This window comes from Coturnix japonica, chromosome 21 (assembly GCF_001577835.2).
Source record: "Coturnix japonica isolate 7356 chromosome 21, Coturnix japonica 2.1, whole genome shotgun sequence".
Classification (NCBI taxonomy): Eukaryota; Metazoa; Chordata; class Aves; order Galliformes; family Phasianidae; genus Coturnix; species Coturnix japonica.
In genome coordinates, this window is record NC_029536.1 from 5,804,456 (window position 1) to 5,818,069 (window position 13,614).

The window sequence follows — 13,614 nt, forward strand, 5'->3', positions numbered from 1 at the left end:
CAGCAGAGCTTCGACTGTTTGTGGTTTTCCTTGTGGGTTTATTTTTGCATAGAGTGTGACATTTTGGTTTCGTTGTGGTGTTTCTGACTCTTTGTGCCTTTCCTTTTGTGTTTGTTTCTCCCGCCTTTCCCCAGTTTGCAGCGGGGCCTCGACCTGCCCATCACCAGGTACAGTACCCCGCCCCTTCATTACCATCCTAAACTAATCTGCTGGGGGAGGGGGTGGTCAGAGGCTGTCACCCACTAACCTGGGGCGGAGGCCAGCTGTGGAGCCCCGTTCGTAGCTGCTAGCACCCGCATAACCCTGCTAACAAGCTGCCTGCAATGCGGAGTAACACATAGCTCCAGTTTGGTGTCACTGCAGTCATTAACCACCCCACTTACACCATTTCCATAGGAATGGAGAACGTGTAGAGGTTGCCAGGTATGTGTGAGATTTGCTTGCCTTTCTGAGTCGCTAGGAGCTCGTGTTTCTCAAAACGCCCAGTGCATGACGTTGCCTGAGCTGAAGACTTGGACGTGAGCTGGGCATTCATGTCTTTCTGAAAATTCTACTCTTTAAACTCAGAAATTCAAGTTCATTCATTCCTTGTGTATATTCCTGGTTATCTGTTATCCTTACATTGCGCAGTGGTTTTTTTTTTTTCCCCCTCAGTATGTGAAATCCAGACACTAGGAATCTTTGTAGTGTTCCTGCTGTATGACTTGGGTATCTTTAGGAATCACTTGGCTAAGAGGAACAAAAATAAAGAATAGTTCTAGAAATCAAGGGGAGGACAAAATGGCAGAGGAATATGGACAGACACACAGCTCTGTTTTGACCTGTCCAAAGTTGTCTTCTCCATCAGCTCCAACATGGTTTGTTCCAAAGCTCTTTGTTGGTATGTCTGGGGACTGGTTTTATTCCCCATTGTAGCTTTATTGGGGACAGAGGTGGCCTGAGCCACCTGGATGTGTGGGACAGCGAAGCAGGGGCACAGTGGTGTGGGAAGGCTCTCCCACCTTGGTGTTTCCATGGCACTCTTCCTTCTCCTTCCTTGAAAAGAACCCATTGGTTTGCAGCATGTTAACGGAATAAAAATAATTTGGTTCACTCTCGCAATGTTGGGACAGGCTTACGTCACAGAAGGTGTGTTCCAGGAGAGCTGTAGTTGTCACATCACTCCTACTGGTTTGAGGGGCTTGGTGCTACAGCAGTGCATGCCTTTGGGACAGCAGGTAAGAGGGACACACTGATCAGCTTTGTGCTGTGTGCCTCAGTGAGCAGCAGGCAGCCATGCACCCTTCCAGAGCAGGACAAAAAAAAAAAAGGCTTGAAGAGTAGAACAGGGTGTTTTCTGGACTTGCAGGGAAATGTCATGTGAGAGAGAGAAATGATTTCTTGCATGGTAAGGGATTGCATTGACAGACAGTGGTGGAGGAATGTTTGCAAGGATTATTGTGCAACATGCAGAATGACAGAGTATCTTGTTCAGGTATTGTTGTTCTTCAGCTCTGTGTTGATATTATATGATAATGCATGATGGGAGACTTCTGTCACCCTGATGTTGGCTGGAAAAGCAAACAGAGTCCAGGAGGGTCCTGCAGCACAGAAGGCATGACTTTCTGAGGCAGCTGGTGGGGCACTCAGTGAGGAGAGAGCACTGCTGGACCTGGTTCTTACAAAGCAGGACTGGCAAGGGATATGAAGGTTGGGGGCAGCCTTGGATGCAGTGACCATGAGATAGTGGAGTTCAGGATCTTACATGGAAGAAACAAGGCAATAAGTAGGATTGCAACCCTGGACTTCAGGAGAGCCAGCTCTGACCTCTTCAGGGTCTGCTTGGAGGTATCGCGTGGGTTAGAATGCTGGAAGGTAAGGGGTTTGTTGACTCCCAAGCACCATTTCGTCCAAGCTTAAGATCTTTGCATCTCTGTGAGTAAAAAATCAGGCAAAGGTGATAGAAGACCCATGTGGATGTGCATTTCGCTCAAGGAAAAACTTGAGCAGAAGAAGAAAGTTTCTGGAGTGTGGAAAAAGTCTTTAGCTGCCTTGGAGGAATATAAGAACATTGCCAGGGCATTGCAGTGAGGAATGTTAAGGCCCACTTGGAATTAATCCTGTTGAGGGAGGTCAAGGACATGACGAAGGGCTTTGTTAAGTATGTCAGTAGCAAAAGGAAGACTGGGGACAGTGTGGGCCTGCTGCTGAATTAGTGGGTGCCCTGGTTACGGGGGCACTGAGAAAGCAGAATTACTGAAGATATTGTTTGCTTTGGTCTTTTCTACTGAAACTGGCACTCAGGAATTGCAGACCCTGGGGATAAGTGGGAGTCTGGAGGAAGGAAGATTTCCCCTTGTTGAGGAGGATCTGGTCAGAGGTCATTGAGGCAGACCTGACGCATGCAAATCCATGGGCTCTGTCTGGCTGCAATCATGAGTGTTGAGGGAGCTGACAGAGTGACTGCTGAACTGCTTTCTGTCATCTCTGAAATGTCATGGGGAGTAGGAGGTGTGCCTGAAGACTGATGGAAATCCACCATCACTCCAGTCTTCGGAAAAGGCAAGAAAGAGGAGCCAGGCAACTCTGGGTGCCATCCTTACCTCCATCCCTGGGAAGCTGATGGAACAGCTTATTGTGGGTGTCATCTCCAAGCAAGTGGAAGAGAAGAAATATCAAGAGTAGTCATCATGAATTCAGCAACAGGAAATCATCCTTGACCGTGATGTCATGGCCGGCTGAGTAGACAAGAGGAGAGCAGTGAATGCTAACGTAATTTCAGCAAGCCTTTCAACACTGTTTCCCTTAACATCCTCATAGGCAAGGTTGGGTAGTGTGGGAAATATAAATGGACTGTGAGGTGGATTGAGAATAGACTGACTGGCAGAGCTCGGAGGGCTGTGATCAGTGGCATGGAATCTCGCTGGAGGTGCGTAGCTGGTGGTGTTCCCTGGTGGTCAGTACAGGATTTAGTCATGTTCAGCATCTTCATCAGTGACCTGGATGAAGGGATAGATGCACCCTCTGCAAGTTTACCATGGTCCAAAGCTGAGAGGAGTGGCTGACACACCAGAAGGCTGTGCTGCCATTCAGCGAGTCCTGGACAGACTGGAGAGTTGGGCAGAGAGGACCCTGATAAGGTTCAGCAAGAGCAAGTGTAGAGTCTCACACCTGGGGAGGAACAGCTGCAAGCATCAGTGCAGGCTGGGGGCTGTGCTGCTGGAGAGGATCTGAGAAGAGAAGGACTTCAGCAGTGTCCTGGTGGCCAACAGGGTAACCACAAGCCAGCAATGTGCCATGGTGGCCAGCAAGGCCAATGGGACCCTTGGGTGCATTGCACGGAGCGTGGTCAGCAGCACGAGGGAGGTTCTCCTCCCCTCAGCTCTGCCCTGGGGAGGACACATGGAGCACTGGGCCCAGTGCTGGGCTGCCCAGTTCAAGGCAGGCAGGGAACTGCTGGGGAGAGCCCAGGGGAGGGCTGCAGAGAGATCAGGGCCTGGAGCATCTCCTGTATGAGGAAAGGCTGAGAGCCCTGAGGCTGTTCAGTGTGGGGAGGAGAAGGCTGGGAGGGGATCTGAGCAACACTTAGAAATACCTGCCGGGCAGGAGGCAAGTGGATGGGGCCAGGCTCTTTTTGGTGGTGCCCAGCAACAGGATAAGGGGCAGTGGGCGCAAAATGGAACCCAGGAGTTCCATCTGAATGTCAGAAAAAATATTCTTCTATTGGAGGTGTCAGAGTCCTGGAACAGGCTGCCCAGAGAGGTTGGGGGAGTCTCCTTCTCTGGTGATATTCACAACTTACCTGGAAGTTTTCCTGGGCATCTTGCTCCAGGAAATTAGCAGGTGATCTCCAGAGGTCCCTTGCAACCCCTATGATTCTGTGATATTTGTCAGTCAGTAGTTATTTCACAGGTTGATACTAATACAAACTGTGAGCTGTTAATAAAGCTTCTAACGATTACTAAGTTGGTGGAAGCAGAACCTGGAAGAGAAAGCTCTGTGGTGAGGCAGGTCAGCCGACTGGGCTCAGTGATGGTAGTGCAGCACCCTGCTGTCATAACTGTGGTTAAGGCTTTCTTTGGGCTCAGCTGTGACCCTGCCACCAGTCAGCATTTGTGATTTCCCAAGTGTTTTCCTGACTTGGGCACCCCATAACTTTTAATCCCAACCTCAGTCATTGCCCATCATGCAGACCGGGGGTGGAAAAAGGGATTTTTGCTATCTAGCTGTGCAGAGGAGTGACAGCGGTTGGGGTGAACTCATTGTAGAGCCAATATGAGGAGGAATTTTAGTCTGATGTAAATTAATGTAGCACAGTAAAATAGAGAAATGTTATGGAATATGAGCAGCAGACTTTGAGGCTGATTTTGTACCCTAAAAACCGCTAAGTGCATCTCCCACAGTGGTGTTGCTGTGTGTTACGGCAGTGTAACTTGTTCTTGTAGGAAGGCAGCAACACAGCGAGGTTTGTAATGATCTGTGTGATGCCATTAATAAGCTTGTTATCGATCTTGCGTCTTTTGCAGTCAGGGGATGGATTGCTCCTTAATATCATTTCTTGTAATTATTCAATCTTTGGAGTCCTCAAATTAGCGCGGTTCAAGCATCTGAAGATGGTGGGGGCAGCAGTCTCTTCTTGGTCAGGGATGCTCCAATGGCCCCAAGCCAGCCAGTGCTACAGGTGGTGTCATTGAAGCCTGTGTGACAGAAAGTGTTAAGATGAGATTTAAGATGCTGTGCTGAGTGAACAGCAGCTGAAGTCCAATGGGAACAACCACAGTGTTTCTGAGTAAAAGTTAAACGTGCATAACTGATCCTTGCTGCTGGTAATGCAGCTATGGAGGCACAGCTGGGAGGCCTGTCACTCTAGCAGGGAGCAGATGGGTGCCATTGAGTGTTTTGCAGTGGTACTTTTACTTCTGTTGTCCACTTGCACAGCCCAGGGGATGCTGCTCTGCGGCTGGGATTGAAAATCTCAGCATCCTGCTGTGTGCATATAGCGTCCCTGTTTGTGTTCTTCCTGTTGGTGTGAGGTTGTTGGGTCACCTTGTTGCTTTGGATCCTCACAGCTGGGAATAGCAGTTTTCTTAGGAGTTAGAGTCCAAAAACACAGAATAACCTTTAATTTGGGAACCAACTTCAGGAGGACATGGAATATTTTAGAATGGATGCTTTGAAGAGCCCAGTATGATTAAAAACAGAAATCAGTGTAAGTATAAACTCAAAGGTTGTATGGCTGTAATTGTGTTTGAGATAAGTTTACTAGCTGTGGCAGGCTGGTTTAGTTTGAGGTTGCAGTTGTAGCTCATTGCAGTTTTATTTGCGGTGATGTGAGTATTGGGATGTCTATAAGGAGTGATTAGGTAAGTGGTAGAGTAGTGCTGAGAGGGTAGGCAGGAGGTTTGTAGTGGATTTCCTTCATTGGTCACCCTGGCACGAAGAGCAGGTAAGGTCTGCAGCAAACCTAATGAGTACAAGGCTGGGAAGTACAGGCAGCGTAGGGAGCCTGTGTGAGAAGGGCCACTGCCGTGGAAGCAAGGTATAATTCAGCATTGCAGAAAGCAAGTCGTCACACTGCTGTGCCCAGGGAAATACCAACCATCAGCTGGGACCGCCTGGGTGATGCCATCGTTACATGAGCAAGAGCAGTTATTTCCAGTTGAAACTGGGAGTTATTACTGCTGCGTTAGGAAATAGTGGCAGTATGTGTGTGATCATCCTTCTCTTGTTTTCCAGAAAGATTTCCTTGGGCAGGTACAAGGAGAGCTGCTAAATTGATGAAAGCTTGTTGAGCCAGCAGAGGTGGGCAGATGAGGGATGAGACAAGGACTTGAGGACCACGGCTCAATTCTTCTCTGCTTGCTTGTTGACTGGAGAGTGTTTTGCATTAATTTGACCATCGCTGAGATACAGCAGGGCTTTTTGAAGCAGTGGTCCAGGAAGGGTTCTGTCAGAAGCACCAGCGCACCTTCATTCTGGCCCTGTGTGGGCACTGTGTGCTCTGGGCCAAGTGCTACACTTTCTGGAAGAAAGAGGGGCAGAATGTCTGTTTTTAACCTCCTGGCATTCTCCTGTAGGATGCCATTAGCGTTACCTGAAAATAGTGTCTGTGTGGGCACCTCTTTGACCTTTCAGGACAAATCTTCTAGCAAACCAAAATGGTGTAGTAAAATATTCCTGTGAATGACTCTGAATATTGCTAGTTTAGCTTCAAAGGGACATAAGAGAGAAGAAAGGATCAAGAAGTCTGACAGTGCAGTGTTTGGGCAGTAAAACCCATAAACCAACAGTGCTCTGAAATCTGATTTTCTTGTGTATTTTAATTCGACTTACAGGAACTGGAATAACTTCAGGTAATTCAGACTTTGCTGGAGACCCCTGTGGCTGGCCCTTCCACATCCTCCAGTTGTCTTGTTTGGAATAACGGATCTGCTTCTTTTCTTTCTGTATCCTCTTCCTAGAAGTAATGAGAACCTTATTTTTTTTCCTTCCTCTCTGGATCCAAGCTCCCTCTGTGATGGTGTGGGCAGTGTTGTGGAGAGGTTGTTGGTTTGCTTGCTTAACCCCGGGTTTCCTTGCTGGAGGTTCTCTTTCTGCCATAGAGCATCTCTGCACTCCTCTGGTGTTACTGAGTGCTCGATGGAAGGCCAGTCCTGCCTACCACCACCCTACTTGGTGTACGGAGCGTGCTTTCATTCCATCTGCCAGGACAGGAAGGAGAGCTGGCTTGTGTTCCACAAGGAGCTGATTTTCCAGCATGTCTCCTCTACCCCTTGTGTTTCATGCTCTGCCAGAGGCAGAAAGTAAAAGCTATCCATAAGCCAGCACTTTCCATTACTGTCAGGTTTTTCTCTGCCATTTCAGTGCTGTGTTACCAGCAGGCCCCTGACATGTGTGCAGGAGTGTGGGATGTCACCTGCATGCACCGCTGCAGGATTCCCAGCTTCTGCCCTGTTGCTGGGGAGCATCTGTCTCCACCACTTTCACTCTAGATGGATGCAGAACCATGGTGGCTATTGCCTTCTCTTCTCCTCTCTCCTTCCCTTCCCTTTCCTTCCTCTCCCTTCCCCTCTCCTTATTCCCTACTGCACTCTGGCTCTCCCAGAGTTCTGCAGCCTGTTCACAGCGTAGCAATGGTCATTGCTCAGCAGTTGGCAGTGGATGAAGAAAGGACATGATTTCATTAATTCCCAAAGTTTGGGTACTGGCCCTTCCAAGGCATCCCTCCTGATGGGTCTGCACGTTTATAAGGAGCTCTGAGAGTAGTGAAGAGAAGCAGCAATAAAAGAAAATACTTTAGAATTCTTTCTGCACTTTTTGATGTCTTCAGGGATTGAGGAATTGTAGAATTCAGTTAATCTCATTACCAATTTAGCATATAACCTGATAGTGGTTCCCCTGCATCTGTAGAGCCACACAGCTGTGTCAATGGAGGAGCAGTGCAGCGTTGCTCTTCCCATTCTCTTCCTGCACCCTCACTTCCCTTGTAGCTGCCTTCTGTCTGGGTCTCATGGAGCGCAGTGATGGTTCTTCACCCAGGCTCACAGGGTTGGACATGTCTGGATTCCTGCAGCAGGGAGTGGCTTTTCTGGAGCCGTGTTTTGGTATGGGAGCACTGTAGGTATCATAGAGTGCTCAGGAGCACCAGAACGACCGCTTGAATTTCATTGTCATGTCATGTAGAGACATCACAGCTTTCTTCCGCCCTGCCCTGTTCTCTCTGAATGCCGAGGGAGACAAGCCCAGCTCATGCTTTCCATCAATTATTAGCAACAATCCATCAAAAATTAGCAATCACCATCAAAAATTTGCCTTCAAAAATTAGCAGTTACCCTCTATTTTTTTTTGGTTCTCACCATTCATGATGCAGTTACTCACAGACTATTTGCATTAATGCACTTCATCAGTCAGCTGTCTTCAGTGTGATGTACAATTACCTAATTTTATTATTGTTATTTTTTTTGCTTAGCAATTAAATACGCGGCATTTCTTATCCTTCCAGTCTGGATGCAGAAGTGGAGACCAAACCCATGATTTGAGCATGTGTTACTGCTTTATCTACTTTGTAGAGAGACCGGAAAGGAAAAGTGTTTAACTTAAGAGCAGAGTAAATACGGAGTCTTTGTGTGGCATCACAATTCCTACAGTTAATTATAGGGTTTCTTTTCTTTATTATTACTATTAATTTTTGTACTTCCGTATGAAACTTTTCAAGAGGAGTTTCTGCCCCCGATGTGGGGTTCTGGTAGGACAGTCCTGCACCAGTTCAGTGTCCTTCTTGCTTTTTGTGTATGAGCTCAGTCACAGTGGGGCAGAAAGATGAATGGAGCTGCGTACAGTTAGGGTGCATGTTAAATCCTATTCCTTCCTATTGATCTGTAAGCTGTTCCATTGGCTTTCTTTCTGTTTCCTGCTGCTTTCTTGCTTCGTTATTGAAGGGAGGATTCAGACCTATACAGGTAATTTTAACTCCTGGTTCTGCATGGCATAAGTGTCTCTTTATCACTTGCATCATTATTCTGTTAGTGAATGCCTGACTGTCTGCATACCTTACCAACTGGGTCTGAGGGTTGCCAAGGCTCACAGCTGGAGCAAGGGCTGCTGTTAATGCTCCATCCCGGGATGCCGATGCCTTTCTCAGTGCTTCCAAGTCGAGACCTGAGCACGTTCCAGTGGGTTCCTTGGTTTCCTGGACCTGTTACTCTCGTTTGGGGCATCACTTCATGCAAACATGATAGAGGAGTTTGGTGCTACCTGGAAGAGGTTGCCATCCTTCTGGAAACAGAGCTCAAGACAAGTCCTATGGCTTTGTTTGCATGGGGAATCTCTGGCCTCAGTAAAGCCGGGGCTTCATCTCTTCTGGAGTTAGATTGGAACAGCTTTTGATCTTTGATTTCCTGATTCAGGTGGCTTTTGGCATTCACCCACCTTATGCAAGTACATTTGACAGAAGTCACGTTTCTGATAGTTGCTGTGAAAGTCGGGGTGTATAATTCAGTGGATGCAAACTAATAGCTGGATGTAAATTATTACACCTGGCAAAAATCAAAGGTGTGAGCATGAACTTGTTGTTTACAAATAGTCAGAAATTGTCCTGCTGTTTTCTGAATGCGTGGCAACCCTTTGGAAGTAGTACTGAATGGCAATATTGTCTGCCTTTGTAATGGTGCTGCCCATCCTTCCTCAGAAGGACTGACCGACTCTTTGTTCTCTCTTCTCTCCTCTCTCTCTCCCTTCCCTGCCCCAGTTTTTTCAGAGGCCTCAGATCCAGCCTCCACGAGCCACCATCCAGAACAGCAGCCCTTCCATCCGTCCTGGTGCACAAACACCAACCGCAGTGTATCAGACCAACCAACACATCATGATGGTTAATCACCTGCCGATGCCGTATCCCATGCCTCAGGCACCCCAGTACTGTATACCACAGGTACAGATACCTTTCCCAGGCACTTTAGAAGCAACCTTTGCACTGTCTGGATTTTCTCCATGCCTGCTGCAGCATCAGGGAGGTTGTGGATGCCCCGTCCTTGGAGGTGTTCAAGGCCAGGTTGGACAGGGCCCTGGGCAACCTGATCTAGTAAATGTGTATGTTTGGTGGCCCTGCCAGGCAGGGGGGTTGGAGCTTCGTGATCCTTGAGGTCCCTTCCAACCCGGGTCATTCTGTGATTCTGTGATCAGGAGGAAGAGAGAGTTGTAACATTTGTTGTGGATTTAGATGCCAACCTTCTCCTTCATGAAGTATCTGCTCATCTGAGCATGGAGGCATTAGGAATAAATTATCCCTTTAGTTTTTGAAGTCCTTTCAGAACCAGTGTGAAATCAAACACCTGGAAAATGCTGTAGGTATATTTAAACTGACACAACAGCTCTAAAACCTCGGGCTTTATGAAAACGCAGTATTAGTGAAAGCAGGAGAGCAACTTGTCTTTGTAAAGAAGTTTGACAACCTCATCTTTATTGATTTTTGAGGGTTCTGCCACATTTCCTTCATGCAGCAGCACACCATCCCCTCACTCTTTGTAATCAGCTGGTTGTTTTTCCTCCTAGTATCGCCACAGTGGCCCGCCCTACGTCGGGCCCCCCCAGCAGTACCCAGTGCAGCCGCCCGGGCCGGGCCCCTTCTATCCAGGACCGGGTCCTGGGGAATTCCCCAACGCCTATGGTGAGTTCTGCTGGGAGATTTCCTGGGTGTGTTTTCTGCACTTGTCAGGCTGCAGATGTAGAATACCAAACTGGATTAGCGTTTGTTTGAACTTCAAATAGCTGCTCGATTAGGTTGTGTCACAGCCCTTATTATTCACTCCTGAAAAAATGACAGTAACGGGGTTTTGTTTGTATGAATTCTCAAGGAAAGGCTGTAGCTCATAGAACTGCCCACAGTCACACGTGAACAAGAATAGTGGCTGGCTGTTAATCCCTGCTAAATAATCATTATTGATTAAGGTGTTGTCAATACATCCCACAGCCCTGGTTTCCTCTGAGTTATGCCCTCCATGTGTGCGCAGCAAGAGGGGGTTTAACATCTTTGCTTCCCGTGTTCCTCATTTAGAAAGGGAGAAGGGCAAGCCCTGTGCCTTACCTGCTGTCTGCTGCTGTGCGGTGCATGGTTGGCCTGTGCCATGGCTGTTTGCACGTGGTGCTGAGTGTGTGTGACCCATTGCTCAGGCAGTGAGGCTCAGAGCCACACCACAAAGCAGAGGGGCATCCTTCTCCATCCCCCAGCAGCTCACAGCTGCCTCTCTTCTCGCTCCCCGCATGCGGATGGGTGAGTGTCTGTCTATCCCGTGGCACCTCTTCCTTTGGCAGTGGTCTTCTGTGTAGAGGTAGTTCAGCCCTTTGTCATTTCTAGCATGCTGCCATATGTGATACATACCACACTTGCAGCACAGTCCCCTCCCAGACTTTCTGCAGGATCTGAGAGCGCAGACAAACCAGCTCTGTTGGAATGACAGCATAAATCAGTGTCTTGCAGTAATGTGTATCACTGTTATTACCTTTGATTTATTTACCTTGCCTTGCCCACTTTTGAGAACCCTGGGAAATGCCAGGATGGTCCAACAAGCTCTTCCCTTGGAGCTGCAGCAATGGGGCCTGCTCTCAACTGTTGCTTTCCAGCTGACAGCTTGAGGAATGCATCCTTTGAAGCCGCAGATCAGATTGTGCAGGGTTGGGTTCACTGGCTTTCGTGAGTTTCTCCACTTGCTTGAGATAGCAGTAACCTCCTGGTTTGGTTACGGCGGTCACAAAGATGTCAGAAGTACAGTGCAGATATTCATTCCCATTTAAAGGTTAGTTCAGATGAAGAATAAATCAAGTTACTTTGCGGGGGGTGTGAAATCAAGTGCCCATCTAGCATCCGTGGAAAAACAGATAACAGCCCTGCATTGCACATTTGCCTGCTGTCTGGTATATGGGCAGGAGGCAGCTCTGCTATGACACTCCTGTTTGTTGGGCACTTCTGGAGAGAATCCATTCTCTGTGAGCCAGTCTCACTGCATAGAGAAAATGCAGTTGTGTTGGATGTCAGGCTTGCAGTCAGCAATGCAGTGTAATTTTGGAGCGCTGTCTGCGGCCATGCTTCTTTGCCTCACCAAGCAGAGGAGCCCAAGGGGGGCACATTGCTTTTCCTGCTCGACGGATTTCAGCAGCCACTGAGGCACATGCTAAGCCCTCACATGAAGAAGTGGCCTCATCTGTCTCGCTAGTGCAGCAGCTCCCATTTAGTGGAAGTGGGGAAGAGTAAAACAGACTGGTTTGCAGCTGGAAGTTGTGTTTGTCAAAAGAAGGGTGGGAAGAAAAGGTGGGCTCTTGCACTTGCTTTTGTTTCGTTAACAGATGAGCTGAATCTCTCACTCATTTCTGTGCTGTCCTTCCCCAGGAACACCTTTCTATCCGAGTCAGCCGGTGTATCAGTCAGCGCCCATCATAGTGCCTACACAGCAGCAGCAGCTTCCACCAGCAAAAAGAGAGAAAAAAACGGTATGGGTACCTCTGTGACAGCACGTTGTCTGTGGGCACTGTCCTGCTGCTAAGGCTGAAGGAAGTGGATGAGGGCTTGAGCTGAAACCTGAGCTTTATCTAAAGAGAGGCCAACTCTTCCCTCTCACACCCACACTATGTTAGCACCGCGCAGCACTGACTTCATTTCAGTTTGCCTTTCTGTGCTGTGTTCTGTAACGTCACAGCCGGATGGGAAGCAGCACACTTCTGCAGCTCATGGGATCCTACAGGTTGCACACTGAAGAATATGTGCGCTGATACTTCATTCCACATGACCAGACGAATTCCCACCCACAGTGACAGGGCTTCAGGCATTGGTTGAGTGCTCAGTCAGTGTGTTCTCAGGTGTTTGGTTTTGGATTGCATGCTCCATCTCAATGTGGAAGAGGAAAACACAAAGGCTTTCCCCTGTCCCAGCAGCTGGGCTGCCAAAGCCACTGCATCTCCTATTGGATTTCTGTAGCTAAACTGCTGTCCAGCTTTCACCATAGATGCACAGTAAGGCATGTATTTCTTCTTAAAGTTGTGCCACACTTGCTTTAGATCTAAGGGAATTTGAAGAGGTGCGTATATTTGATGACCATTTTGATTGAATCCGGTTTTAAGATGGATGACATACCATGCATTTCAGGTTGCAGTGGTCCCGCAGAGCATCAGCTCAGTCCAGAGCATCTCGTGCTGAGTGTGATGGCAGCATGTCCTGCCCTGGGCCCCAGGGACAGTGTGCAAGGGAAGACTCGCTCTAACTCTTTCTTTGTTCCTAACTGTAGATCCGGATCCGGGATCCAAACCAGGGGGGCAAAGATATAACAGAAGAAATAATGTCTGGTGGGGGCAGCAGGAACCCAACGCCACCCATCGTCAGACCCACCTCCACTCCGACCCCACCTCAGGTAATAGCATCACGGTATGGCTTTGCCCTTTGTTAGAGCTGCTTCTTTATCTTCCATATAGACCAGCAGCACCTGGATGGTCTTTCCCTAAGCTGTCCATGTACTTAAGCATTTTTTTCCTCAAGTTTGGACATGTTTAGCAGCCCTCAGCCTGTGACATGCAGAGCTGCAGTGCTGCTGGCAGTCCCTCCCCTTGTGTGTGTCAGCAGCAGAGTTTGGAGCTGGTGAAGGCTTTGGGGAGAACATGGTGTTTCCACTACTGACTCGTGCCCCCCATGGGTCATGCCTGTGGTTGGCGGTACATCTTAGATCATATTAGTGTCCATACTAAAGCCTTCCTGCTTTAGTCTTGCTTTAGGGTGCTACACCGACAATAACTTGGGCCATTTATTATGGAATTTCCAAATCTGGTCTTGGTGTATTCAGCCTCTAAAAAGAAAGAAACAAACCGACCAAACCAAACCAACAGGCATTTTTCTGACTAAGATAAAGCACAAATATCCCAAATTGTCATTTTCCATAGTTCATAAGTCCTTGGAAAAATTCTGCTCTGAACCCTTTGGAGACTCTGCATCACCTGAGAGGTCTGTTTGCCATGGCCAGCAATGAAGCTGATTGGAAACCTGGGGCTGTTGGGTCCTTTCCAGACCAGGAGAGCGGTGCAGATGGGCAGCGCTGCCACGAGCACTCATCCACCTTGACATGGACCCGGAGCCTGAAAGTGGAAGTGTGGACGAGCTGC

The 13,614-nt window shown here is 48.2% G+C and overlaps 1 protein-coding gene across 16 annotated transcripts in view; it reads left to right on the plus strand.

Moving 5' to 3' along the window:
* EIF4G3 (eukaryotic translation initiation factor 4 gamma 3) overlaps positions 1-13,614 on the plus strand; it is an 87,772-nt gene that overhangs the window by 36,345 nt on the left and 37,813 nt on the right. For 8 of the 16 annotated variants that reach the window (XM_032448682.1, XM_032448687.1, XM_032448683.1 and 5 more), the window contains 6 exons: positions 135-167; positions 8,418-8,438; positions 9,227-9,406; positions 10,027-10,141; positions 11,858-11,958; positions 12,750-12,872. In XM_032448682.1, coding sequence (XP_032304573.1) covers positions 135-167; positions 8,418-8,438; positions 9,227-9,406; positions 10,027-10,141; positions 11,858-11,958; positions 12,750-12,872 — 573 coding nt within the window. The remainder of the gene's footprint in view (positions 1-134; positions 168-8,417; positions 8,439-9,226; positions 9,407-10,026; positions 10,142-11,857; positions 11,959-12,749; positions 12,873-13,614) is intronic. The other 8 variants (XM_032448685.1, XM_032448690.1, XM_032448691.1 and 5 more) reach the window with 3 other exon arrangements.